General features: G+C 52.9%; 2 protein-coding genes across 3 annotated transcripts in view; one reads left to right on the top strand and one right to left on the bottom strand.

The window, feature by feature from the left end:
- Nucleotides 1–5,220: 5,220 nt before the first annotated feature.
- On the bottom strand, nt 5,221–9,409 carry LOC146334169 (Golgi-associated RAB2 interactor protein 6-like). Its single transcript, XM_084824484.1, has 5 exons — nt 9,261–9,409; nt 8,424–8,586; nt 7,756–7,955; nt 5,371–5,620; nt 5,221–5,283 (listed from the first exon to the last, which is right to left on the bottom strand). Exons 1-5 carry the CDS (start codon nt 9,407–9,409, stop codon nt 5,221–5,223), a joined length of 825 nt encoding a protein of 274 aa, XP_084680610.1.
- Nucleotides 9,410–20,371: 10,962 nt separating this feature from the next.
- The window catches only part of VANGL2 (VANGL planar cell polarity protein 2), a 55,605-nt gene continuing 48,542 nt past the window's right edge, over nt 20,372–27,434 (top strand). Inside the window, exon 1 of one of the 2 annotated variants that reach the window (XM_084823884.1) lies at nt 20,372–20,449. The gene's annotated coding sequence lies outside the window, so the exon portion shown is untranslated. The remainder of the gene's footprint in view (nt 20,450–27,434) is intronic. The other variant, XM_084823886.1, reaches the window with a different exon arrangement.

The following is a 27,434-nucleotide window of genomic DNA, read 5'->3' as shown; positions in this document are numbered from 1 at the left end:
TGGCAATATGCACCAGTTGCTGGAAAACACATGTGGGAGGATGCTGTTGCACTCATGTGCTACTTATGGGATTCTCACAGACAGCTGGTTGACAACCGTGTTAGCAGAATGCTGGACTGGATGAACCCTTGGTCTGGTCCAGAGGGCTCTTCTGGTGTCCTTTTGTCAGCCATCTAAAAGAATGAAATGTTAGCACCTGAGGAACTTCCTTTGAGAGGGCATTCCACAGGGTAAGGGCCACAACTGAAAGGGCCCTGCTCCTCATAGCTGCCTGCCACATCTCATCTGGCAATATTATCAGGAGCAAGGCTTCAAATGGTGAATGGAGGAGGAGGGAAGGCCTGTGTGGAAGAGGGCGGTCCTGAAAGTACCCCAGTCCTGAGCTGTAGTGTTTAGGGCTTTAAAGGGCAAAAGCAGAACCTTGCATTGAGCGTGGAAGTGAACCAGCAACCAGTCCACATTGAACAAGACAGGTGCAATATGTTCTGAACGCCTAAACCCAGCCAAATGTCTGGCAGCAGCATTTTGCACCAACTGAAGTTTCTGAACATCCTTCAAATTGGCCCCACTTACAGCGTGCTACAGAAGCCTAACCTGGAGGTAACTTGGGCCTGAATGACTGGCAGTGTCTGATTTTGTCAGGAAAGGTTGTAGATGGTGTACCAGTTGGAAGGAGGCTCCAACGTTAAGAGCTCAGGAAGAGCATTTGGTCATGGAAAGGCATCATGAGGCTTCCACCTCCCCAGCACCTAGTTTCCCAGAAAGATCCCGGGGTTGGCTCCCTTGCATCCAAAGGAGGTTGCCTTGCCAACTTTGGACTCTGAGGACTCCAGCCCTGAGGATGCCACAGCCCCATCCCATGTCACTGCATCTTGAGACTGCTAAAACAAGCCAGGCCCCTTTAACAGACAAAGCCTCAGTCAGTGTAGAGGCATAGCCAACCAGTCTAAATCCAAGCAACTTCTGACTTAAGGCTGAGTCTTGAGCTGTTCCTTGTTGGTCTTGAGCTGCCTCCCCAGCTTCCCACAATTCAATTAAAGCCCAGGGGAAAAGGAAACATCTTGAGGTAACTTCTCCCCCATGGGGCTTTTTCAAATCAGGAAGCATGAAAAGCCAAGGAGGCTGCAGACTTTGGGAGAGATGCATATTGAAAGAAAGGAAAAAAGTACACACGGCACTGTTGGCCACTTCGTAATGATTAGGTTAGCTCAAAAACACCACCAAAAGAAATTCAAGATAAATTCCAAAGTGCTCTGAGAAAAATGGAAGCCTCTTTCATGGGGGAAGAAAACTTTTGGGAAATTGGACTTTCATAATTCCCAGCCAACACAGGTGTGCTGCTGGGAGAGTATGGGAGTTTTAGCCCAACACATCTGGAGGGTACGAAAGCTGCCATCGCTTTGATGACCAGAAGCTGAGCCCTGCTGGATCCAGCGGAGAGTCCAGCTATTCCAGCAGTCTCTCCTATGCCACGAGGAGGGCCTGAAGACCATGGTGGCCTTTCCTGCCGTTTGTGCTCACCTGCATTGACAGATGCAGTCACACAGAGGTCCACGAGCTATCATGGCTCATTGCTGCAGAAGGATCCCTCCTCCAAACATTCGCACTGTAAGACCTCTAGAAGAGCCCTGCGCCCAGCCTGGCTCCATCTAGCCCACTGGCCAGCCAGTTGCCCCCGTTGGAAGCCAACAAGCAGAACCTGAGAGCCCAGGGGTGTGAGGGTTTTCTAGTGATTGTCTTTATTAATGTTTGAGATGGTTGGAGAAGAGGGGGCCTCTCCATCCCTTCTGGGCCTCTCACCTCCTCTGCTGGGGCTGCTCAGCGTCTCCTCTCCTTGCCCCTCGTGGATCCCTTGCTGGTGCTGGAGAAAGAGCCCATGAAAGAGGAGATCTTGCTGGGGCTCCGGCTGGCAGCTGCAAGGAAAGAGAGACACAAGGGGGAACAGGGTGTTGCTCCCACCCTCACTTCTGGCCCCCTCTCTTACTTTCAGGAGGCTTTTGCAAGGGATCCTCCTAAACCTGGGACTTGGGCAGCATTTCTCATGTGTATCCATGTGCCGGATTATGCTTTCAGCACACCACAGTGAAGGAACAATAGAAGCAGTTTTGACCCAGACAGGCAGACACACCCAAAGGGTGAGCTTTTGCAGACTGTATCTGCTTCCTTTCACGCTGGTTTCTGGTGTGCCAGAAGTGAATCCCATGCACAGCGGCATTGCGAGGCCCTTAAAAGATTCAGAGCCCAGGCCATAGGACACAAATCTCTATTAAAGTCTGCACATGCTTATTTATATTTAGTCATTTAGAAGGAATTACTAGGATGTATTTAAATTTCAGAAGTGCCAAAGCCAGCCAATTAATATCCCATCCAAATAATCTCAAATAAAATAAATTCTTCAATTAATTTGCACCCAAACCAATAGAGAACTCCCCCCACCACCACATAAGCTTAATTGCCATGCAGAGGAAGATTCAGGGAAGGGAGGGGGCTCTTCCAGCACATGGAAAGGGAGGAGTAAACCCTTCCCTCCCTAGCTGCAACCCCTCCTGAAAACTGTCCCCTGCACGGCAACTAAGTTGGAAAAAAGCCCCCTTCCATTGGCACCAATGAACACTCAGGGCTCTGGGGAACAGTTCCAGGTTCCTGAGAAATAGGTTTGAGGCTGGGGCCCAGCAACGCCCCTGCCCCTCCTGCCTATGTCTGGCCAGCTGTATGCCAACTGTCAGCCATGCCTTTCTGCCCAGGCAGTCAACGAGATCTTCCAGATAACGCCGACGGATGTGCTTTCTTCTGACAAGTTGTTACAAGCATGTAATCCCTTTCTCCCACTGTTTTCAGATGTCCCCCCATTTTCATCTGGTGCAGCATCACTGTATCGGTGGATGGAGGGGGAGCCCACGAACTGAGATGCTTTTGGCAGCCTTCTCACCTCTCTTCGAGGAGTGGCTTCTGCGGGACTTGCTCGACTTGTTCCTTGTGCTGCTTTTTCTGAAACCGGTACAGCTTTTCTCAGGATGCTGTCACCCCTGGGTGAGTCCCCCCCCCCGCTCACTACACCATCCCTCTGCCATGCCCTGGCTCACCTGTGCTAGCAAAAAAACCCCACTGCCGGGAGCAAGGAGAGCATGTGCGGGTCGGTGACCACGTAGAAGTGGCGGGAGAGGAAGGTGCGTGTGCACGGGGCATATGGGTGCAACTGCCTTTCAAAAGCGCTACTAAGAAATGGTCCTCCTGACGCTGACGGAGGCGCGGCAGGGCACTGCTCAGACTGTGGATTATGGGGAATGGATGTGCAAAGGACCATTCGTAGCCATGGGCCACGCGATGCAGAGGGCTTCCCTCTGTTTGCCAGAACCTCACCCCGGCTGTTTCCACCAGTGTGTGTTTGCTGGGGTGGCACTGGTCCAGCCCCCACACCACATCCCCCATCCCGGCTCCCCACGTTTGCCCCGACAGGAGATTCCTTTGGTACCTGCTTGCAGAAGAACGGTCCTTCGACCTCCCCTTCTTGCTGCCTTTGTGGGACCTCAGCAGCTCTTCGGAGGCCTGGCCCTCGGAGGGCGAGGGGCTCTCCAGCTCAGTGGGCCCCTCTTGGCTGGGAGTTGGGCTGGGGCTGCTGTACGGGCCCTCGGAGGGCTCTGCGGGGTTCTTCTTGTCCTCCTGGACCTCTTCCTGCAAAGTGCTGAGTACTTCTGCAATGGTGCACTCTCTCTCCTCAGGGCTCTGGGTGGGCAGAGAACAGGGTAGTCGTGGCAGTGATGCATCTGGACCCACTCCCTGCCCCAGACAGCTTTCATGCTGGGGCGACTGGCCTCTGCTCAGCCCTTGAGGCCTTCCTCCAGGGCAGGCTGGTGGCGGTGGGGTGGAGATTCCATTCTCGGTTTAGTCGCAACCAGCCAGCAGGCTAAAGGAGCTATCCGAGGTGCTGAAGCCTATCCCCCAAATGGGTCCACCACCTTGGACAGCTCCTTTAGACTGCTGGCTGGACCAAACATGAAGCTGCCTGCCTCCCCTGCCCTCCTCCAGTATCCCAATTGCCCCAATTTAACAGGGACAGATGCTGTTTCCTGGCCCTGGTAAATTGCTCCCTTACTTGCCTTTGGGGAGGCAAAATATTTATGTTTATTCATTAATTTGTTACTTTTATATTCTGCCTTTCCTCCAAGGAGCCCAAGGCAGTAGACACAGCCCTTCTCCTCTCCAGTTATCCTCCCAACAACCCTGTGAGGTAGGCTAGGCTGGGAGTCAGTGAGTGGCCCAAAGTCACCCAGTGAGCTTCATGGCCTAGTGGGGACCAGAACCCAGGTCTTCCGAAGCCCAGTCCAGCACTCGGACCACTACACCACACTGCCTCTCTCAGGTCTCTCAACCTTGCTGCGGTCTTTTGGCATTCCGCTCCTTCTCCTGGGTCTGTAGATGCTAAATCTCTCTGGGCTGTTTCCAGAGTGTTCCTTCCACAAATAGGGTGGCCATGTGACCCACTTTACAGAGGACAATCCTCTCCTTGAAGTCTTCCCCCTTTTGAAGGGCTGCCCAGTCCAACTCTGGTGTAAAGCTCGAGGACCATCAGGAGGGAGAGTGGAGCAGGGCCTGGAGGTGGTCCAGCCACACTCAGCAGCACCTGGACAGCAGCAGGGGAAACCCATCACCTGGTCAAGGCAGCAGGTATCGAACGTCTTTTTAAAGTATAGCAGTAGTGTCTAAACGTTCCTCTCTTTACATAAATTATCATATGCAAATGTTATGCCAACCACTGTCCTTTGGGGGGACATGCAAATCCTCTTTTCTGGCGATGCGTAGGTGCCCCCCCTCTGCGAACTGAGGAGGCTGCGACCCAGCGGAGATTCCAGCTGGCGGGGCAGGCCATCTTCGTGGACCCCTCCCTCCCTCCAATTTCCACAAGTTTCCGCACCCTCGGGAACACCTCCCACGCTGACTCAGAGGGTCCCAGCTGCAGCCGCTTCTCGGGGGCTGAAGGAGGAAGGAGGAGTGGGAAAACGCGGCCAGCGCCTGGATCCAAGAAGTGCGTCTTGGCTCTGGCACGCATGCCTGTAAATGCACACGCATGGGCACCCATGGCCGGTGCCCCGCTCGCCTTCCAGGGAAGTGACAGCGCACGCAGGCAGCACATGCTGCCCAAAGTGTTCGCACTCCAGCTGTTCCAGGAGAAGGGCCACCACACCCATGCTGCGGGGAAATAGCTGAGCACGAACCCCTCCTTTAACCAGCAGCACAGCTGCCCAGGAGAAGCGTTGGGTCAAGGCGGGGGGGCGGGGGTCTCTCCTGGAGATGAGAACAGGGGCGGGAGAGGGTTACACATGCGAAATGCCGGAGGGGCAGGGCCCAGATGCATTGCCTCGAGGGACCCACCCCTGTTGCGGGCACATCCAGCTCCCCCGGCTTCCACAGGTCCGCGGACGGCTCCTTCCTCGCCTGGCTAAGGTCCGAGGGGGGCCTCAGCAGGTGGACAACCTTGACCCACGATTCGAAGCTGGTGGCTCGTGCGTCCAGCTGTGGGCAGAACTGGAGGTAGAAGGTGCGGCCAGTTGCCATCTTGAATCGGAGCTGTTGCTTCTCCAGGTCATGGATGGAGATCTTGACGAAGCACAAGGGAAGGAGCCTGGAGGAGGAGGAAGAAGAAGAAAAGGGAAGTCTGGGCATGGGCCTGGGCCGGCCCGACTGTGTGGCCTGCCAGAGGTTGCCCAGCAGTCTGCCCTCTTAGTCGTGCAGTTCTCTATTTTCACTCCAACCCCACCTTGCTGCCTCAACAAGAGAGATGACAAGAGTTTGGCTTTTCTGCATGAAAGTGACACCACCAGTCTCAAAATGACAGCTAACAGCAGAAGGAGTTATGACACGGGAAAATAACAAAACCAGACCAGCAGCACGGGGTCAGGCTGAAAAGCCCCGCCCCGATTGCTGCCTCAGATCAGCAGCAGCAGCAGCAACAGGTTTCTCGCCTCCCCAGGAAGCAAGGAATGAGCAGGCTAGGCCAGCGTTCCAGGGTATGGCTGCAGTAACCAGAAAGGCCCTGTCCCGTGCACTCATTCGCCTCACCTCACTAGGGTGGGGGTGGGGGACCAAGCCGGAGAGACCACAGAGAACTGGCAGGTTGAATGGGAGGACACCTCCACCCTTGAGACACCTGGTCCCAGGCTGCTCAGTGCTTCAGTGTTCAAAACCAGCGCTTTGTATGGGGCCCCAAAACAAATCGGGAGCCTGATGTAAGGCTGGTGTGGCAGATTTCTAGCAAGAGCACTCTCCATGCCACGTTTTGCACCCACTGCAGCTTCTGAACATTTCTCCAAGGGCAGCCCCAGGTATGCATACATTGCCAGGATCAAATGGATGCTACCTGGGTGCAAACAACCATGACCAGCTCTGGCATCACTCAAACGCACACCAGCCTCAGCTGGGGGGAAAAACCCTCCTGGTCATCTGCAGCACCCCCCCCCCCGCAGCAGCAAACTCACCACCCCAAAACACATGCAACCCCATCCTTCCTGGGAGCCCATGATGCAGGAGAGGATGAGAAAACCAGGGCCAATGTGTGACTATGCTCTTGCTTATTTATTTATTTATTTATTTATGTATTTATTTATTAAATCTATTTACATACTGTTTACTATATCAAAAGACATCTCTAAGCACACTGCAAAAATATTGAAAGATAGAGAATTGCCGCCCACAGGCTTGTGAACTAAACAAATATCCAATGAAGGAGGGCGGGAGACAAACGTATTCACAATATAAATATTTTAAACTGGCTCAGGTTTACAAAATGATACATTGTAAACTGTTGCTGCTTGTTTGTTTCAGATGGTGTGCTTTTGTGGCTTTTCTACTGATTTTGTATTGTCTAATTATAATTTGTGGTGAGAAATGCCTTGAGAGGGCTGGATGGCCCTTAAAGGCGGCATGTAAATATTTAAAATAATAATATTTATTTTGATTACTGCCCACTCCAGCCATAACGTGCTTATAAATTCCAAACTAGGCATTTTGTACTTAGAATAGCAGGAAAAAAGAGAAAAAAGGAACTCGGAATAAGTGAATAAACTTGGCTAAACCTGAGCTGCTCAATACCTCAGAGCGAAGGTTTGGCAGAGGCCTGAACTGCCTAGCAGCTGAGTCTTAGCAAGGCTAAGCAAGCACCTTGAGTCCCATTTTTGTGTAGAAAGGTGAGGTATAAATAAATCACATCAAATAAATAAATAAGGGCACAATCCTATGCAGTTTTAGACAGAAAAAAGTCCTACAGTTCCCAGCATGCCCCAGTCAGCATGCTTGGCTGAGGCATGCTGTGGGTCGTAGGACTTTTTTTCTGTCTAAACCTGCATAGGATTCCGCCCTAAGGCTACCATAATTCTGTTGCTGAACAACTGCAGTTTTGCAAAGAAGCTTGCAGAGAGGCTTAGCTGACATGTCTTGCAAAGTGTTTTGAGCAGCTCTTGAAAAGGTTACTCTGACTGCTGATAATTTTGTTCAGTATATGACAGACTGAAGGTGAAAGAGCAAGAACATAATCGGAGCTTCCAGACAGAAAGAGGGCTCCACTCAGAAGCCATTTGGCAGCCATTCCGTCTTTTGTTCCTTAACAGGCTTTCTGCACCAAGGAAAAGGAAGGGAGCGGTGGGCAGGCTCGGGCGGGTTAGGAGTGGAAGATGGCGTTGCCTGGACCCCCGTGGGGCGAGGCAGGGCGGAGGCACCGGCCTCGACGAGGCGAGGGAGCAGGCGTGGGGAAGCAGGCCTCACCTGGTGAGCTCGAACCGCGTGTTCAGAGGCGTGTGGCGGGGCCTGGCCTGGCGGGGCGGCCGCTGCTGTTCAGGAGGGAGGACCGGCCGGGCCAGCAGCAGGACGTTGGGGACCCGGAACCCGGGGCTGGTGGCAGCGATGGCGACCCGCACCAGCTGCACTTGGTTGTGTACGTCCAGCGTGCCTCCTCGCTTGCTGACCTGCAGGACAAGGAAGAGTCGGCCCGGCGGTGTGTCCGGGCCCATCCTGGAAGGCTCGAGAGCCCCAGACGGCTGGTGGGGTCGGGGTGTGGCACCGCAGGGACCGTTCGTCCGCTCCATTGGAGCGATCGCGCTTCGGAAGCCGGGGAAAGAGCCGGGCCTGCTTTGCAACGGTCCCGGGTTGCACCGCCAGTAAGCGGATCCCGGCTAGCCACGTGAGAAAGGCCTGCTGGAGCGGCTGCCACTCAGGGGAGAAGAACATGGGCTCCGTCAGCCTTCGCCAGCCTGGCCTCCTCCAGATGTGTTGGACTGCAACTCCCAGAATTCCTGGCCAGAGGCCATGCTGGATGCGGCTGTTGGGAGCTGAAGTCCAAAGCATCTGGAGGGCATCGGTGTGATGACGGCAGCTCGACGTGTCCTGCTTTCTCCCCCCGCCACCCCTCCACCCAGCAGCCAAAGGCCTCTCACCTGGACAAAGTCGCCCTCGAACATGGTGGCGCACGCAAAGAGGTTGTACTCCCCCGAGCGCAGCTGGTGCTGCAGGGGCCCCACGGCCGTGTTGAAGAGGCCTGCGTTGCGGGCTGGCGGTGGCGGCGGCCTCAGCACGTTCATGGTCTTCCCTGTTCCAGCCCTGCAAAGGATGTGACTAGTGCTTAGAGCAGGAGCGAAAGGGGATGGAGACAGGGCAGCCCAGGCTGGGCGGTTGGGCAGCAGAAGATGAGCAAGTTCGCCTTTTGCCAGCCCCAAATCGGTGCGTGACAGGCGGATGTTAAGGGCACAGCAGCAGGGCTGGGGAAAAGGTGGCAACCTTACCTGGGAGCCTGGATGTCTGGGTGGTTGCTTGTCAGGGTCGCAGAGGTGCCAGCTCTTTTCACTGACCTCTGCTCCTGAGTCTTTAGCCGTGGCCAAGCTGTTTCCCCTCCGTCATCAGTTGGCAACCCGGTTCCTGGGGCTTTGTGGCTAAAGATGTGCCTTGGTGTGTGAGCCCCTGCTTGGCTTCAACCACTCATGGGAGGGGGAGCAGCGACTGACCTGTGACCTTTGGTGGCCCCTCCCGCCTGCACTGTGCCCTCCCACCTTCCCCTGGCTGCTGCTGTCTGTGGGAGCAAGGTTGTGATGTCATCCCTGCCTCTATGACAGCCTCCCCCGGCCAGGCCAGTGGGAGCAGCAGTGGGGGGGCACGAGCTTGGGGAAGGGCGCTCCAGGACCCATTGCCACAGATCTGTCTGCAGAGCACACGAGCAATGGCACGTGGTCCTAGGGATGCCAGTGGTTTCCTGGCATGGATCTCTGGGCCGGCCCTACCATGAGGCCGAGTGAGGCAGTGGCCTCTGCCGGCAGAAGCCGGGGCACGTGGGCAGGGAGTGGTGGCAAGACGTTGGGGGACAGGGCTGCGCCTGCTCTCGCTCAGATGCTGTGGAGGATGCCGTCCGAGTCGCCAGTGTTGAAGACATATGTCAGTCTGGCTGGCTTCTGCTCCGTGGAATGAGGGATCTATGCCCCTCCATCTTGGCTTTCAGCTGGGGCAGCAAAATGTCCTGGCTGCGCCTGCCCTGGCTCTTGTGCACGTAGCTTAGCAGGAATTTGACAGAGAAGTCTTTCCCCTGGCATGGAGGTGGCCCCAGGGCATCAGGAACCCTACCAGGAAAAGATCTAAACTTTTTCTTCAACTGCACTTGGTAAGGGATTCCGCTTCTTATGAGATAACAACTTTCATGTAGGTCTCCATCATATGACTTGTCCACTCTTGATTCATCACCACACAGGCTCTCAGTTCTGGGTCCAAATGCACCATCATAGACATGTCTCGTCTCACAGGATATGCTGTCCATGTTATATCGTTTCCAAGATTCAGAGCTCTTGCTTGTAGCCAGTAAGAGTTTCTTCATCATTTGCGTATACTTAAAAATATAAGAGCCCTCCTGGATCAGGCCAAGGGTCCATCTAGACCACATTCTGTTCACACAGTGGCCAAGCAGCTGCCCAGGGGAAACCCACAAGCAGGACATGAGTGCAACAGCAGCCTCCCACCCATGTTCCCCAGCAACTGGTGTACGTAGGCTCACTGCCTCTGGTACTGGAGGTAGCACAGAGCCATCAAGTTTAGTAGCTGTTGATAGCTTTCCCTCCAGGAATTTGTCCAACCTCCTTTTAAACCCATCCAAATTGGTGGCCATCACTTCATCTTGTGGTAGCGAGTTCCATAGTTTCACTCTGTGCTGTGTGAAGAAGTCGTTCCCTTTATCTGTCCTGAATCTCCCACCCATCAGCTTCATAGGATGACTCCGGATTCTAGTATTTTGGCAGTGATGTGGACGGGGGGTGAGATGCCCCATTCCCTCTTGATTCCCCAATGGGGAGTATTGCAGCCTTAAAATAGACAGGCTTATGCAGGAGGTAATAGCCCTTCAGAGGTCTTCAGCAGTCTATCCACATTCTCCACACCAGGCATAATTCTGTAGACCTCCATCATGTCTCCCCTGACCCTCCTTTTTTTCCAAGCTAAACAATCCCAGCTGTTGTAGCCTTCTCTCATAGGGGAGGTTTCTCCAGCCCCTTGATCATTTTAGCTGCCCTCCTCTGCACGTTTCCAGCTCTACAATATGTTTTCATTCTTATCAGCATTCTATCACTTCCAGATATCTCATCAGGGTCATGTGCTGAGTACGTTTCATTATATGACTTTAATGTCTCACACATGCCATCTGGGATCTAGGCTGAGCCAGGATTAACATTAGACATTTATTTTCCAACATTTGCCTTCTTTTCAGTCTAGAAAAGAGATAAAAAATCTTGCAGACACTGATATGTTAATATTTGTTTATAAGATTTCTTTTAAAGTTGTTAATAATGTTTTGTTATATTGCAATCTATTTAAAATGTTTTATTATATATTTTACCTTTTATAGCTTTACTTACACAGGTTCATTAATAAGCATGTTTAATAATTGTATCTTATTTCTTTCTTAACTGTGCACCAGGTTCTTTTGATTCTTCTTATAAAAACAAGTTCTTCAAAGTGTTCCAGTCTTAGATTTCAAACTTCATTCTTTTAGGAGATTTCTTTTGTCTTCTTATTCAGCCTTTATATATTGCAGCATTTGTTAAATTCTTTATTAGAGAGGGGCTGTCTTCACGAGCAATTTAGTGCAAAGTTAGAGCAGCCTGAATTCCCTCTTGAAAAGCTACATTTTCTGAATCTCCTTTCACTCTGACTTCTTTTACTGAAAGCGGGTCCCTGGAGGTTTCACCTCAGTGTGCCATGCCCCCCCCGCCTGTCCATTGAACCCTGGGCATGCTTCTGTGACCTGGCAGTGATGTGGACGGGGGGTGGGATGCCCCATTCCCTCTTGATTCCCCAGTGGGGAGTGTTGCAGCCTTAAAATAGACAGGCTTATGCAGAAGGTAAGAGCCCTTCAGAGGTCTTCAGCAGTCTAACTGTTGGTAAAACACAACATTCAAATACAGCAATATATGTTAAGGTTCAATAAAAATGTCATTTCTCCTTTCTTTAAAAAAAGAGAACATTTAGGGTGCAATCCTGTGGGGATAGCCGGGAGGTGACTGGCTATCTAATGCAGGGCAGGAGAAGCACGGAGGGGACCATTTCCTCTGCTCTCCTCCTGCCCTGCATTTTCAGCTAGACAGCCACTTTCAGCTGTCCAGCTGTGGGAGGGCTGAGAGGGGGAGGAGGCCGCCGGACGACACATTGGATGGGTCGCACAGGCATCTCCGCCCGCCCCGCCCCGGAGCGCCCCTAAACACGCCCTGTTTTGGCTGCTCCGCGCTCCTCTTGCGAGGGGGAGCAAGGGGCCATTCCTCCGTTTCTTATTTTTTTAAAAACACCACAATATTTGTCATTTACATTTTTAGAGTTATATCCAGCTGAATAATTAGGACTTCGTTTTTTATTTGAGATCTCTACTTTATATATGTTTATTGGTGTTGTTGTTGTTTTGTTGTTGTTATTATTATTGCCTGTGACCTGGTGAGAACTCTGACAGAAGCTGTCTGTTTCAGCAGCCTGGGCCAGCGTGTCGGGAGAGCCTTATGTATAAACATTGAAATGTTTCTTAAGTGCTGGCCAATGGATTGTTTTTTAGAATTTTATTATATATCAGGAAAATCAAAAACAACATAACAATAAAGACCACTGGAAACAGTCCCCGAACAACTGGGGCTCAATGGGCTATTAAAAGAGACTTAATTAATACAATAAAAATGAAAAAAAAATGAATTAAGTGTGATGTAAAATCTTCATTTAGTTGTTACAATGTCCAGATGCTCAGAGCAGAAGTAGTCATATATTGCTGTAAATCCGGTTGTGATGTCTGTTGAATAAAACTCCACCCTATAGCATAAAATGCAAACGGTTCTGTCTTTCCTTGAATCAAAAGTAGGTCATATGTTATTTTTCCTGATGTTGGCACCAACCATATATTTCAACACAGTGCTGATAAGTTCAAGTTATTGCTGGCCATTGGATAACCTCAAATTCAGGACATTGGGCTTTTATGGCTCCAATTTTTGTCCATTTTTATATATATATACAATAAGCTTTTTCCTATTGTTCAAAATCCCAAGAGACATCAGTCTGACAGATTGCAGCTCAGGGCGCAATCCTGTGGCCACTAGTCAGCGGCTAGATGGCCATAGGATAGGTCGGTTCCTGGGAACCAGCCTCGGAGCCCGCGCTCCGAGGTCAGTTCCCTGAGAACCGACCTCCACCCCCTCCCGCGCTGCCTTGTAGGCAGCATGGATCGGCCCCACACTCCGCCCTCGTAAGGAGAGTGCAGAGTGGCGAAAATGGGGCTTTCCTGGGGGTGGGGTGGGGAGGGCAGGAGGGCAGTTCCGATGCTTCCTATGTGTTGTCCGGCGTCCGCCCCCCCGCTTTGACTTCCCATGGCTAGACAGCCCAAATCGGCTGTCTAGCCGCGAATGCAGGGTAGCTGCAGTGCAGAGGGGACGATCCCCTTCGCCCTGCTCCTGCCCTGCATTGAATAGGCGGTCGCCTCTGAGTTAGGATTGCGCCCTTATGCATTTGCTCATTGTCTCTTAGCCTCCCCCTCCAATCTGCAATACAGTACCGGCCTACCTCACAGGGCTCTTGCGAGACTGTGTGTCAAGTGCTTTGAATGCTGGAAGGCCCTAAAGCCCTTGATTCAGAACTTGTATTGATTGCTGGCCTTCAACCCCTGACTTGGCAACTGTGCCTAAAGTTGCACAGAATCCAATTTTTTATTTTTTTATTTTTATAAATCCACATTTCCATGTTGAGTTCAGATCTGGGGAGAAGGCCAAGGAGGGGATCAGAGGGGTGGACTCTGGCTCCCTCTGCTGGAAGAAGCAAAGGTTTGGGAAGCGCAAGCCAGCCTTTTGCCCAAGCACTGAGCCATGAGAATGTGCACAACCCCCGCAGCCCCTCCCCAGCTGTTATTGGAGACCAGCTTCCCCAGCCTGGGGCCCTCCAGATGTGCCGGACTGCAAGTCCCATCATTCCCAGCCAGCATTTCATTTCATTTATCACATTTCTACACCGCCCAATAGCCCAAGCTCTCTGGGCAGTTTGCAAAGATTAAAAACCTTAAAAATACAGTATTATGCACAATATAAAAACAGTTTAGCTACAAACATTTATACAGAGCAGACACGTGCGCACACACAGATGTCCAAACAATATCCCATGACCTGATTTAAAACCTATCATCTGCTGCCAAATGTCTGGGAGTAGAAAGGTGGAAGGCCCTAACCTGGCGCTGAAAAGATAACCATGCTGGCACCAGGCGGCCCTCGCTGGGGAGTTCATTCCACAGTTGGGGGGCTGCCACCAGGAAGGCCCTCATCAAGCCAGTTCATTCCAGTTAGGCAAGCATGGGGATTTTATTTTTATGCGTAACCTAGGGTGCAGAATTAAGATTCTTCTGAAAGGGTATCTCGTTTTGGGCAGTGTTTCAAATTCTGGGTCTGCAAAGCTGGGGACAATGGCAGAAGCCCGATTCTGAGCACGCAGAGTCAGGAAGAAGTCCGACTGAGTTTGCTCCCCGGGAAGTGACCTTAGGGTTGCAGCCTTAGGCTGGAGGAGACAGAAGGTCGTTTTTAAGAGTGTTGGAAGCAGCAGAAGTGAGGCGTCCCGACTGTCAGTGTGCTGCACGTGCATTTCCTTTGTCCTGCTGTCATCCCTGTTTGCCATCACGTCCTCCTCGTGGACTTTCCAGGGGCTTTTGGTGGGCGGCTTCTGAAATGAGGCTGCTGCATTAGAACCGGGGTGCTGAACCCCTTTCAGCCCAGGGCAGAATTCAATTTCAGAGAAGCTCCTGGGGCCACATTCCAATACTGGGTGGTGCCAAAGGCAAAGGGGTGGGACAAAATGCCAGCAACACTTGCATCTCAAAGCTTTTCCTGCCAGTCACTAAGCCTTAGGAGAGGGATTCCAACCTGTTATAATGGGTGAGGCGGACTGTTCAAGTTGGGAAAACACCAAACAGTGGATGGCTGGGGGATTGGAGAATCCAATGGATGGAGAAGGGGGAGTGGTCATCTGGGGAGCCCTGGATGACTGACTGGGACCCTAGATGTGGCCTGTAGACCTGACGTTCAACACCTCTGGGTTAGAGGGACTCAGCTTGTTCGGACTGACCCAGCAAGGGCGTTGTAATGGTCTTATGAGCCATGAGAGTTAGGAATGGCACCTCCATGTACAGAGGCAGTTTCCCTCTGAAGACCAGATGTGGACGGCCAAGAAGAGGAAGGGGCCTTCTGCCTGCCAGGCCCTGCTCAGGGGCCTTCCGGAGTCCTCTGCTCAGCCCCTGTGGGAAGCAGGACATGGGACTGGATGGGCCCAGCTCGGAGGGCTCTCTCTGGCTCTTCTGCACGGTACAGTGGCAGCCTCAGCAAAATTGGAGGAGTGGGGAGCAGAAGGGGCAGTGATGGAAACCCGGAGCGGATTCACTGCCCTACTGAGATTGGAGCCAGCAGCCTCCACTGGATGTCGGAGAAATCTGCAATGGGTTCAAACGAGTTTGGGGTTTTAGGAATCCAAGCCGCAGATTTTTCAATGGACTGGGTTTTTCTGAGTCAGGCAGATTCCGCAGACTTGTGGACCAGAGCGCAGGACAGGAAGGCCTGGCGTGCTGTGGTCCATGGGGTCACGAAGAGTCGGACACGACTGAACAACAAATTTCACTTTTAGTTGGGGGGGATCTGCGTTAATTTCGCATCAACTAATGTGCATTAACACATTTGTGCAAGTGCACAGTAGCGCTAATGTGCGCTTGTTAATGTGAATTAGTGCTAATGCAACTTGGCACAACTAGAATGAATTTCTGGTTAAAAAGTTCCAATTCCGTCCATGAGCAGATGACAGAGCAAATGAAGCCTGAGAATCCTCAAAACACAGACACAACGGATGTAAGGAAATCCATACATCCGTAATTCTGGCTCACACGAAAAGTAGCATTTCCCATATTACGGTTGAAGTGCTTCGGTGGGTAGACCTGTGAAGTGGCCAGTGGCCTTCTGTGGCTTTTGTTGTCTTTCCTGGCACTGCCCGGCCAGATGAATGCTTGGCCACTAGGAGATCAAAGGTGGCAGCTGCAAACATGCCCCCCTCAGGCTCTGGCAGACCTCCTTGGCTCATTCGTCTCGTTTGGTGCATTTCACCCAACCTTGTCTTGCTTTCTGACTTCTCAGAACCTCCCTCCCTTCCTCACCCCTGAAAAGCCCCACAGAACAGGGAGTGGGGTGTGTGTGTGAGAGGGAGAGGGAGGGAGGGACTGCCTGGCTGACACATGACCACAAGCCTGAACCCGGTGACTATCTTGTTAGCCTGCTGGGTGGCATCTCAGAGCACCAGGAGAAAATTCAACCTCGATTAGAGTGATGGGGCAAAATGTGGAGGGAGAGTGAAAAAGGCGAAGTCCAGGCACAATGGCTCTGCCTTGAAGATAACTTGGGTGGTCCATTGGGCTAGTGAGCCTCTTGCTTTTTAGGGTTAAAGGGAGCTGCAATGCCCTCCAACCCTTCACGGGCAAGAAGCGGGCCACGTTTGTAACATCCCAGCTCCTACCAAGGATGGCTTTGCGAGACCTGGACACCCCACCCCCACCATCAGACATTGCTCGGGGCTGTTGTTCACCACCTGCAGGAGCGCCATCCATATTCATTTATTCCAGCCGTCCTCAACCTGGTGCATGGACAGACTACAGCTCCCATCATCACCTGGCTATTGTAGTCCAACACATCTGAAGGGCGTCAGGCTGGGGAAAGCTGGTTTATTCTGAAGCAGCCTGTCTGTGCCCTCCCTTGATTCAAGAGCCAAGCAGGTATTTGTTCTTTTACTTAAAAAGATATGCGAAAAACATAGTTGTCATCTGTTAGGGAGAGTTGCAAATATGTCCCAGCAACTGTGAAGCAGCAGGCTATGCACTGCACGGGCTGAAAGCCTTCATGCGCATGCATGCTTTGGCATGGCAGTGCGCTAGGGACAAGATCCACTTGATGGCTTAATTTCTAGGGGAGCACAGCCCTGAAGAATGGCAAAGGTAGCAGCTCACACTCGCAACATTTTACCAGGGCGTCCCCGAAAGGCAAGATAGGGGCAAAATGGGGAAAGAGGCGGGGGCAGCCGAGAATGGGAAGTCAGGGCTGTCCTTGCTAAACAAATAAAAAGGGACAGTTGGAACTGCTAATTGCTGTATTATTTATGTATGCATTTATTTATTTATTTATTACACTTATATCCTGCCCTTTCTCCAAAGTGCTCAAGCCCATGTACATTGTTCTCACCCCTATTTATCTTCACAACAATCCTGTAAGGTAGGATTATACTGGGAGAAACAGGGAGAGAAAGAGTGTCATGGTCATGTGAAATCAGCTTCATGGCCGAGGGGAGGGGGGATTAGAACCCTGGTCTCCTTTCCATACTTTCCAGCTGTCCTATTTACCCAGGACAGCTCATATTTTCTGTGTCTCCGCCCCATTTGGGCTTTTTGGGGAGAGGGAATTCCCTTACTCCAGAGTCAGTGTGAATAAAATTGCAGCCAGGATTCCAAGTCTTGGGATGAAAGAGAGGCAAGACAGTTGACACCTCCTGTTTGACCAAATGCTGCAATCCTGCACACGTTTACTGCTGAGTAAATATGAGAGCCAGTGTGGTGTAGTGGTTAGAGTGTTGGGCTGGGACTTGGGAGACCCGGGTTCTAGTCCCCACTCTGCCACAAACCTCACTGGGTGACTTTTGGCCAGTCACTGACTCTCAGCCTAACCTACTTCACAGGGCTGTTGTGAGAATAAGATGCAGAGGAGGAGAATCATCTATGCTTCCTTGGGCTCCTTGAAGGAAAGGCAGAACATAAATGAAACAAACACACATATAAACAAGCATCTGGTCAGGCTGCAAGCATGCATTCCATTAAATGTTTTAAAGTTCTAAATCAAATTGTGGAGGCTTTAGCAATGTGTCATGGTGGGAGGGAGGCCTTGTTTTGTGACCCTGCGTATGAGAATAAAGGTGTTGCAAACTCCTCATTCTCACTGCCACACAGAAAAGGCCATTTCTCCAGTAGCCTAAGCTCTGAAGAAGGTTAACCCAGGGAATGGGCTCTGAGAAAGATCGTAATGAACTGGCAGGTTCGTGTGGGAGAAGATGATCTTTTGGATACCCTGATCCCAGGCCAGCTTTAAAGTCCAAAGACAGGACTTTGAATGGAGCCCAGAAACAAACTGGAGCCCAGAGGAGATCTTTCAACACTGTCACACTGTGTTCATGGTAGCTGGTCCCACTTTATATCCTGCCCTCGACATTCTGAACTAGTTGTAGTTTCTAGACAGTCTTCAAGGGCAGGCCCCTGTGCAGTAGCCTAGCCTAGATGTCACTAGAGCATGGATCTCTGTGACCAGCTCATCTCTCTCCAGGCAGGGACGCAGCCGGCACACCACCTGAAGCTGGCAAAAGGCACTGAGCACCCCTGATGCTGCTTCATCCAGGAATGCCAGATCTAGCATTGGTCCTTAAAGGAGCATGAAGCTCCATCTCAAGCAGGTTGGATGGGTACCACTTCCCTGAACGGATGAACCATTCACCACGACCACCTCTGTCTGATCTGGAGTGAACATCAGCTTGTTAGCCCGCATTCAGCCCTTTGCTGACTCCAGGTGTCTCTTCAGGATGCCCACAGCTGCGCTTGGTGCTATGAAAAGGACAGATATCGTCATATTGAGAGCACCCAACTCCAAAGCTCTGGACGACTTCTCCTGTCAGTTTCACGTAGCAGGCAGCCATGCTGGGAACTACAGGACTTCTGTCTAAACGAGTCGGTCACAGAGATCCATGCTCTAGTAACATCTAGGCTAGGCTACTGCACAGGGGGCTGACCTTGAAGAGTGCCTTTTAGCCATGTGGCCTAACACAAGGATGGGGAACATGTAGTCCTCTCTGCAACTCCCATCCTCCCTCCCTATTGGCTGCCTTGGCTAGGGCTGATGGGAGTTGCAGTCCACCATCTTGAGAGTCACATGTCCCGCTCCCCCGCACAGGACTCAGTGGTCCCTTGGTCTGATCTAGCCTTTCTGATGTTCTTATTTCCTTGTGAATAAGTCCTATTAAATTCTGTTGGATTTACTTCAGCAAAAACATCCTTAGACTTGATTTTAAAAAATGTCTTTCTAGTTACATCCCAGTTGGACTACTGTAACAGGCTCTATGTGGGGCTGCCTTTGAAAACCATTCAGAAACTTCAGCTGGTCCAGAATGCCGTGGCGTGGCCAGACTCTTGACTGAGGCTGGTTACAGGGGGCACGTGACTCCCTTGTTACAGCAGCTGCACGGGCTTCTGGTCTGTTTCCAAACACAAATCAAAGTGTGGGTTGTGGCCTATAAAGTCCTATACGGCTTGGGACCAGGCTACCTGAACGACTGCCTTCTCCAATATGAGCCTGCCTGGCTTTTACCATCTAGGGGAGCGTGGCCAGCCTTAGGGGTGGGAGAGCTGGGTAGTCAGCTGGGTAAGCTGAGCTGAGGGGGCTGCCAAGCTGAGCTCAGAGGCTGCGTTTTCTAATCATACAATCATAGAGTAGTGGGGCTGGAAGGGGCCTACAAGGCCATAGAGTCCATCCCCCTGCTCAATGCAGGAATCCAAGTCAGAGCATCGAACTGGCTGCGGGGAGTTAGGATGGCAAAAAGCAAGTGGCTATAAGCTTTCTTTCTGGCTTCTACAGGTTGTTTGGGTACTAACTACAAAAATGATCTTCCTTCAGTTCGCTTTAAAGTATGGTTCTTTTTCCATTTCCACTTTGATGTCATTTGCGCTAAGCAGAAATCAGTGGAGTGTAGCTTCACTCTGAGGCAACACCAAGCACTTAGCACTTCAAAGGCTGTAAACGCTACAAACACTATATAAATAATAATTACAGAAAGCCGTAAGCTGCAAGAGGGCAGCTGGATACCTTTTTTATTTATAGCTCTTCCTTATTTTCGAACTTCGGCTTGTACAAACTGTAGCTCGCTGGCTGAGAGGAGGTTTGGAGCAGTGTTGTTCTCGATGGACATCACACCTCCACCAGGCCCCATGAATCCTTTGGGTGGCCCTGCAAAACTGACTGGGCGGGGGGCACCAAAGGCACTCCTCGCCCAGGGCACTGTTTCCCCTAGGGCCGGCCCCGTTTGGGAGAGGCCCTTCTCGTGCTGCTGCCGTGGGAGCCACGTTGGGTGGGGACACAAGGCAGGGCCTTCTTGGTGGGAGCTCCTTGGCCCTGCAACTCTAGCCGAAAGAGGCTGGCTCTCTCCCTGTTGGCCTTCCGTCAGCGGGCAAAGAAGTGTTCCTTCAAGGCTTCGGCATATAAGCGGGTCTGAGTACTGAAAGGGGTTGGGCGCTGTCTATTTATTTCATCGCTGCGTCTTTAATTCTGGTTTTGATCTATTTTTGTTTAACTCGCATTTCTTGCTTTTCTGGGGATTTCCCTGTTGCCTGCCCCCTTGCGCGCCATTTTTGGCACAAAGCTGGGATACGAGTGTAGTCAGTAATAACGGCAAAAAAATGGATCCGCCCGCCCCGCAAATTCCAGCAATGCGGACCCCCCCGTCCCGTCCCGTCCCCGGTTCTAAACGTGCGCAAACCCCGTTCTTCCCCACCAGAGGAGCGGCAAGGTTCGGAGACCCGCGGAGGGGGACCCGGGGCCGCCCCTCGCGCGCATCTTCCGCGGGGCTGCTGCCTGCAGCGCCCGCAGCGCGCTCCCTCGCGAGCCGGACGCTCCCTTCCCGGCTCCGCAAAGGAGACTTCGGGGGAGGGCCCGGCCCGGCCCGGCCCGGCCCGGCCCGGCCCCGCGCGGAGAAGGCGAAGCTTCGCCCCCGCCCACTCCCCGCCCCCCCCCCGGCGAGCCGGGGAACTAGTCGGCCGGGGGGCGGAGCGGCGGAGGCGCCGGGAACTTCGCGGCGGAGACAATGGGAGCGCCGGAGGGAGGCGCGCACGGCCCCGGGAACAGCCGCGCAGCGCCCGCAGGTCGCGCGCCGCGAGGGGCAGGCGGGCGGGCGGGCGGGCGGGCGGGCGGCGCGGAGCCCGGCGCGCCACGGCTTCCCCCGCGCGCCCCCGCCCGCTGGCCGGCCCCGCGGCGCCCTGCGCGCGCGCGCGGCCAGCGGAGGGAGCCGCCCGGGCGCCGAGGGAGCGGAGCGGAGCGCGGGCGCGGAGGGCCGGCCGCCAGCACGGGCCGGAGCGCGGCGCGGGAAGGACCCTGCGCCCGCCGCCGCCGGAGCCGCCGGGGCGCGCGGGCCGGCGCTGGTAACGGGGGCCGCGAGCGCCGCTCGTCGCGCGGGCCGGGCCGGGGGAGCTCGCGAGGCGGGGCGCGCCGAGCCCCCTCGGGCCCTGGGCCGCCCCGCGAGGCGGCGGCGGGGAAGGCGGGCCGCGGCGCTGGCTTCGTCCCGCGCGTCGCTCGTCTTCGCGCGTGGGCCGGGCGGGGCGGGGGTGGGCCCGGGGCGGCCCCCCTCCGCCGGCGCCGAGCGCTCCCCGCCGGGCCCCGCGCCGAGGCGGCCTCCCCTGGAGGCGAGCGCCGACGGCTGGCGCCGCCTGCCCGCGCGGCCGCACGGCCGGGGCGGGCGGGGCACAGCGCCGCCCGGCCCGCCTCGTCGCGCCCAGGCGGCCTGCGGGCGGGGCACGGCTTCCGCGGCGTGCTGCCCGCCGGCGGCCGGCGGTGGCCCCCGGCGCGCCCCGGCGCCTGGAGAAGCCGTGGGCTGCTGGGGCCCCGGCCGACAGCCGGCTGGCCGCGGCGCGCGCGAGCAGAGAGCCGGGCGGGGTGGGCCTCCGGCCTGGGGCGGGCCGGCCTCGGGCGCTCCTGGGGGCCTCCTGCCCTCCAGCGGGACGGGGCGGTGAAGGCTGGGCCGGGACCCAGGCGTGGGGTGGCGGGGAGCCCCCACTCCAGGCGGCCCGGGCCCTCCTCGACTCCGCCGAGCGCCTTTTGCCTGCGTCGCGTCCTGCCTGGCCGGGGGATGCTGGGAGTTGTAGTCCAACACATCTGGGGGGCGCTGGGCTGGGCAAGGCCGGGGGAGCTGCAGGAGCGAGGCTTGGGGGGAGAAGGACCCGCGGGCGTGAGGGGGGCTGCTTGGGTGCTGCCCCCTCGCCAGCGGCACCTCCCGGCCCTGAGGGAGCGGCCGAAGAGCTAGTCTGGGCTCTTCTGGCACCCCTTCCAGCGCTGCCTGGGAGGCGTGTTTGGCACAGCTTCCTGTCTGCTGTGTCTCTGGGGCCTTGGGGCGGTTCATAAATGAGGCACCAGGGTGCTTGCCATTACTGGTGGTCGGCCCCTCACACCAAGTGTTTGGGCGTTCTGTTGTCACACTCATGCCTCCCACCCCCAGCTGTATTCATCGACTCCTCTTCCGGTAGCCCTTCGTGCTAGTACTTGTTGCAACATCCTGTGGCAGTGAGTTCCACTGATAGTCTTCTAGGCCAAGAATTGTGGTCTCCTTTTACATATAAGCCTACCTTGTATCTGTCCCATTCACAGTCTTATTAACCTGTTACGAATCGCGTTGTCTGATCTCTTCCCACCCTCGAAGCTGGAGATATCTAAAGATCGAATCCTCACACCTTGGTGGCCATCTGGGTTTTCATTTTCGCACATAGGTATTCAAAGATCAGCCTTGGCACTCTTTCGGATGGGAAAATTTTCTCCTGAGTGCATGTGGAAGCTTATTATTCGGTTCCCCCTTCAGGCATGAGCGTAGTAATTGCAGGGAAGGAGGATGGGGAAAATTGCTTAATCAAAGAGCCCTTGCTGATTGTGCTGGGACTACTCTCGGCTCTGAGGCTGATCCTGGTCTCGTCTGACTTGGCACTACTCCGAACTCTGCGTCTGCCTTGAGGATGAATGTGTGTGTGCAGGATCTGGCCCTCTTGAGCTTTAATTAAGGGAGGACATCAGGAGACTGGCTTGCAGCCTCTGGATTGTTTAATCTGATTTGTGACCAGAGGAGGTGTTGCCTACAGCAGTGCTGTGCAGAACAGCCTCAGGAGCTACTTTATAAAGAGAGCAAGAGGGGCTGGTGCCTAAGCCCTGTTCCGCATCATGGAAGTTTGCAGTTGGGCTGCCCTTCCTTGCTTGCTAGGAAAGGGTACTCTGCATGCGCCTGGAGGCACTCTCGTCAGTACTCCGTTACATGTTCCTGATCTGAGCCTTGGAATTTAACACATTGCAGCAACAGGCCCTGATGCACCCTGAGCCCTGGCTGGACTAAATGCCCAGGTAGATTTGAATTCAGAACTGACCTTGGCCGTAGATTTGGCCAGGCCCCCTTCCCTTGGCTGCCCCTGGAAGGGAAGCACTGATCAGTAGGAAGGGCGGGTGCTCGTTTCCCTGGGTGTGTTTGCTAGTTGCTTTTGTGGTCTTCCAAGCAAAGCTAGGGGTAACCACCACCAGCTAAATGTGTGAACTGCCTCCATTGAAGAGTGTCGGGTTCAAGAGCCTCTGGTCGATGCTGCAGCCCTGAGACTAGCAGAGTCGTGCAAGGGCGCTGGGCTGAGTCTGGGGGATAGGGCGGTCCTCCAGTGTGGGCCGGAGCCCAGTACAGTAAACCACAACACACCCGCCACCCTTTTCAGCCTCCTGTCTGACAGGCCCTGGAATGGCAGGATGCGTTTGGCTTGCTGGGTTGCGAGTCGGGCTGGGTGTGCTCCGCAGCTTTCTTGGCTGCAGGGTGCCTGTGACTGTCCCTGAGCACTGTCATTCAGCGTTCCCCAACCTGGCGCCCTCCAGATGTATTGGACTGCAACTCCCATCATTCCCAGCCAGCATGGGCATTGAGGATGATGGGAGTTGCACTCTCAGCGTAGGTTGGACTACCAGGTTGGGAATGCTGCTGTCATTCACAGGGAAATAACAGAATCTTTCACATGGTTCTCATGGAGACAGTCAACCTATATCTGGGCGGTACTACTTCCGATGCTAAAAAAAATCTTTCTAGCACTTAAGAAAACTAGCACGTGGTGCAGAATATTCAGGGAAGGTTTTCCTTTTTTATTTTAATCATGGAGGTATAGTCCATGTGCTGGGAGTTGTCTTCTAATTCTGTATGGTGGAGCTTTCGGTCATGTGCGTCTGAAGTGTCAAGAACCATGACACAGGTTTTACGTCGGAGAGAAAGAAAGTCCTTTGGTGCTTCTGTGTACTGGCTTCTGTGGCAGGCGTTTTAGGCTGATGATATCGGTGTAAATACATCTGCCTGTCTAGCAGGGAGCCTATCATGCCAGATTCCAGTCCTTCCATTTAAGGCTTTGGTTCTTTTTTCCCCCCTTCGTGGCTTAATGATCTGGAGATAATGAGGTGGCTGCTGGCAGCCCCTTGGTCAAGTCCTTTCGTTTACTACAACAGTGTGCTGGAACAAGGGCTGTTAGAAAGGAGGGGGAGAGGGAAGGAGGGGTGTGGGGGGCTGCTGCTGCTGTGTGGGAGACCTCGGAGTTGCAGATGGCCTGATGGCGGTGATCTGCCTGCAAATGACCGTAGGCAGAGGGGGGCAACTGATCTCCCTCCTACTGGCAAACAGCTCCGTGTTTCATCTTGGAAATGGAGATAATGGTCGTTGGGGAGGATGGAATTCCGCTGGTGTCTGGGGAGGTGTGAGTGAGAACCCTGAGTTCTTGGACTCCAGAATGTCACATTTGTGATTGCAAGCGACTAACATCATACAAATCTGCACAACTCATTATTTTAATTGCAATAAATGTCTTGTATTATGTTAAAGACCAACAGGTGTTATTGTGGTAGAAATGTTAACGGACTAGAGCCCACTCTGTCAGTTGTGCCTCGTGTGTTATCCACTCAGAGCATGTTGGTTATTGGGCAGGTTAAAAAAGTAATAAATATTCCATGAAAGCTTAAATCACCATAAAATCTTAGTCTTCAAGGTGCGACAAGACTCTTGCTGGAGCAAACTAACATGGTTACTCGTCTAGAACAGATTATAATTATAATTGATCATAATTTATGATAGCTACTTCCATTTTTCTCTCCTTTGTGCATATAGGGCTTGAAATCTTTTTTTCCCCTTTTTACTGTGGAAGGATGGGATATAAGTTTTCTTAAACACATTGAGTTTGGGTGACACTGTGGGGAAGGTAGGGGTGTCGGAGAGGGACTAGCTTGTGATCCACAAAAAGTCTGCTAGGATCCATGCACCGTGAAGCAATGCGCCAGGACTCCCTCATTTTTCAGCTTTTTGTAGTGTCCATTCATACCTCTTTTAAGGTCTTTGCAGCCAGAGTGGCAGGAAAATATAATCTGGCGGCATCTGAACACTTATTTCTTTTGGAGCCCTGGGAATTAACATTTCCCTTTATCCCACTGTGAAGGTGCTGATTCTGACCATTCATAAGGGGAGAGCAGCACTGCAGGGGGGAAGCATTTGCATCCTTTGTCTGCATGTCCTAATAGTAGTGGCTATGACCCTTCCTTGGGGGAGGAGGGAATAGTGGTGAAATTGACTAGACCTCATCCTAAGCAGTTTCTGGGCAAGTCAATTTCACTGCTCAGGGCATGCCTGCACTTTTCCCAAGTGAGTAATACTTGAACAGAGTCATGCTGTCTTTTGTCTTATTGCAGTATGGCCTGGCTTATCTCAAGCAAAAACATTCCTACACTTAAAATATGTGGAGATGGCTTCTCTGATCTCTGCCATTATTTGGGAATGGGTTGTACTAGAGGGTGAGAGATTTATGCAGAAGAGAGTTTACTTGACAGGCTGTAGTAAGTAGGCTTCTCCCCCCACCCCACCCCGCTGGCATGTTAGTGGTCCATCAGCATCCACGCCTCTGCAGTTGGTGGCCAGAGGGCTGGCCTGGTGTTGCACGCGCTCCGCGGGTGGTGAAGGTGGCCACAACGTGATGAGCGAGAGGCGTGGTGAGCGAGAGGCTACGGCATCCCCATTGTACAAACCCAGCTAGGCATGCTCATTTTTCTTAAGCCAGAGAAAATCCTGCCTGGAAGCTCCATTTACCGGTCCGCCTGTTAGCTCCAGATGGCTCTTGGAGGCCTGGAGGGGATGCGGCTTTGACTTCCTCGGCTGTGTGGGCGGGTGCTGAGCTCCTGGATCATGTGTGATTTTGTAAGCAGCTTGGGCTTCATCCCACCTGCCCATCAAGCAGATCTGCACGGAACTGCTTCTCTTCTTAAAGTTTGCAGTCCTTCGAAAATGTGGGCTTCTCCCGTACATAAAAAGAATGTGCCATCACCGTACTGGGTGCTTTAGAATGACATAAGCAAAACAGATAGGTCCCAGCCTCCAGTTGCCAGATAATAACAAAAGGGAGAAGATAATAACAGAAAGTATGGGGCAGGTACCAGAGAGACTGAAGCAAGAAACAGCTTTATTCCTGAACAGGCATTCAGGAAGCCCATTGATGGAAGAGCAGGCTAGTTTCCCTCCTGCGTCTTCCTGTTTGTTTGTGTGTTAAGGGCTCTCTTCTCCCAGATCCTTCGAAGGAGGCCCTTGGACTGCCAGGCTCCCTCAACTGGCTGGGGAATGCTTTGCTATGCTTCTTCCTCTCCTTGCTCCTGCTAAGACACCTTGTCTTTACAACGGTGATAAACCCCAGTTTCCTGAATCTGTCTTGCTGAAGTCTCTGAATATGAGAACTTGCCGAGAGGTAGTCATTTGTCCTCACACCAGGGGCCGCTCCCGTTTCTCCCTCCCCACCGAAAGGGGATTTTAAAGTGGGTTTCCCACATTCCAACCCAAACAATCTGTTGCCTCCATGCTGGCTCTGTAAAACAGTGCTGCTGCATGCATGTCTGAAGAGGGTTTAAGTGGTTGTTGTTGTTGTTCAGTCGTTCAGTCGTGTCCAACTCTTCGTGACCCCATGGACCATAGCACGCCAGGCCTTCCTGTCCTGCGCTCTCTCCCAGAGCGTGCTCAAGTTCATATTCATTGCATCAGTGATGCTATCTAGCCATCTCATCCTCTGCCGTCCCCTTCTCCTTTTGCCTTCAGTCTTTCCCAGCATCAGGGTCTTTTCCAGGGAGTTTTCTCTTCGCATTAGGTGGCCAAAATATTGGAGCTTCAGCTTCAGTATCTGTCCTTCCAATGAGCACTCAGGGTTGATTTCCTTTAGGATGGACTGATTTGACCTCCTTGCAGTCCAGGGGACTCGTAAGAGTCTTCTCCAGTTCGAAAGCATCAATTCTTCGGCGCTCAGCCTTCCTTATAGTCCAGCTCTCACAGCCATACATTACTACTGGGAAAACCATAGCTTTGATTAGACGGACCTTTGTCGGCAAGGTGATGTCTCTGCTTCTTACTATGCTGTCTAGGTTTGCCATAGCTTTCCTCCCAAGGAGCAAGCGTCTTTTAATTTCATGGCTACAGTCACCATCTGTGGTGGTCTTGGAGCCCAAGAAAGTAAAATCTGTCACTGCTTCCATTTCTTCCCCTTCGATATGCCAGGAAGTGATGGGGCCAGATGCCATGATCTTAGTTTTTTTAATGTTGAGTTTCAAACCAGCTTTTGCACTCTCCTCTTTCACCCTCAACAAGAGGCTCTTGAGATCCTCTTCGCTTTCTGCCATTAGGGTGGTATCGTCTGCATATCGGAGGTTGTTGATAATTCTCCCAGCAATCTTAATTCCGACCTCTGATTCATCCAACCCGGCATTTCTCATGATGTACTCTGCATATAAGTTAAATAAGCAGGGTGACAATATGCAGCCTTGTCGTACTCCTTTCCCAATTTTGAACCAATCGGTTGTTCCATGTCTGGTTCTTACTGTTGCTTCTTGACCCTCGTACAGGTTTCTCAGGAGACAGGTAAGGTGGTCTGGTACTCCCATCACTTTAAGAATTTGCCAGAGTTTGTTGTGATCCACACAATCAAAGGTTTTAGCGTAGTCAATGAAGCAGAAATAGACGTTTTTCTGGAATTCTCTTGCTTTCTCCATGATGCAGCAAATGTTGGCGATTTGATCTCTAGTTCCTCTGCCTCTTCGAAACCCAGCTTGTACTTCCGG

This window comes from Heloderma suspectum, chromosome 17 (assembly GCF_057233095.1).
Source record: "Heloderma suspectum isolate Gila_16-S chromosome 17, 16-S_ref, whole genome shotgun sequence".
NCBI classification, from domain to species: domain Eukaryota; kingdom Metazoa; phylum Chordata; class Lepidosauria; order Squamata; family Helodermatidae; genus Heloderma; species Heloderma suspectum.
Note: the sequence above shows the minus strand (reverse complement) of the source record. Positions and strands in the feature narration are given on the sequence as shown.

What these genes read in the sequence shown, in the direction of transcription:
- LOC146334169 (XM_084824484.1), bottom strand. Translation starts at nt 9,409, where the DNA reads ATGTCTTCAACACTGGCGACTCGGACGGCATCCTCCACAGCATCTGAG. An exon ending in CTGCCTCACTCGGCCTCATG is followed by an intron (nt 8,587 to 9,260) that starts GTAGGGCCGGCC and finishes CATCCTTTGCAG; the next exon opens with GGCTGGAACAGGGAAGACCA. An exon ending in ACGCGGTTCGAGCTCACCAG is followed by an intron (nt 5,621 to 7,755) that starts GTGAGGCCTGCT and finishes CTCCTCCTCCAG; the next exon opens with GCTCCTTCCCTTGTGCTTCG.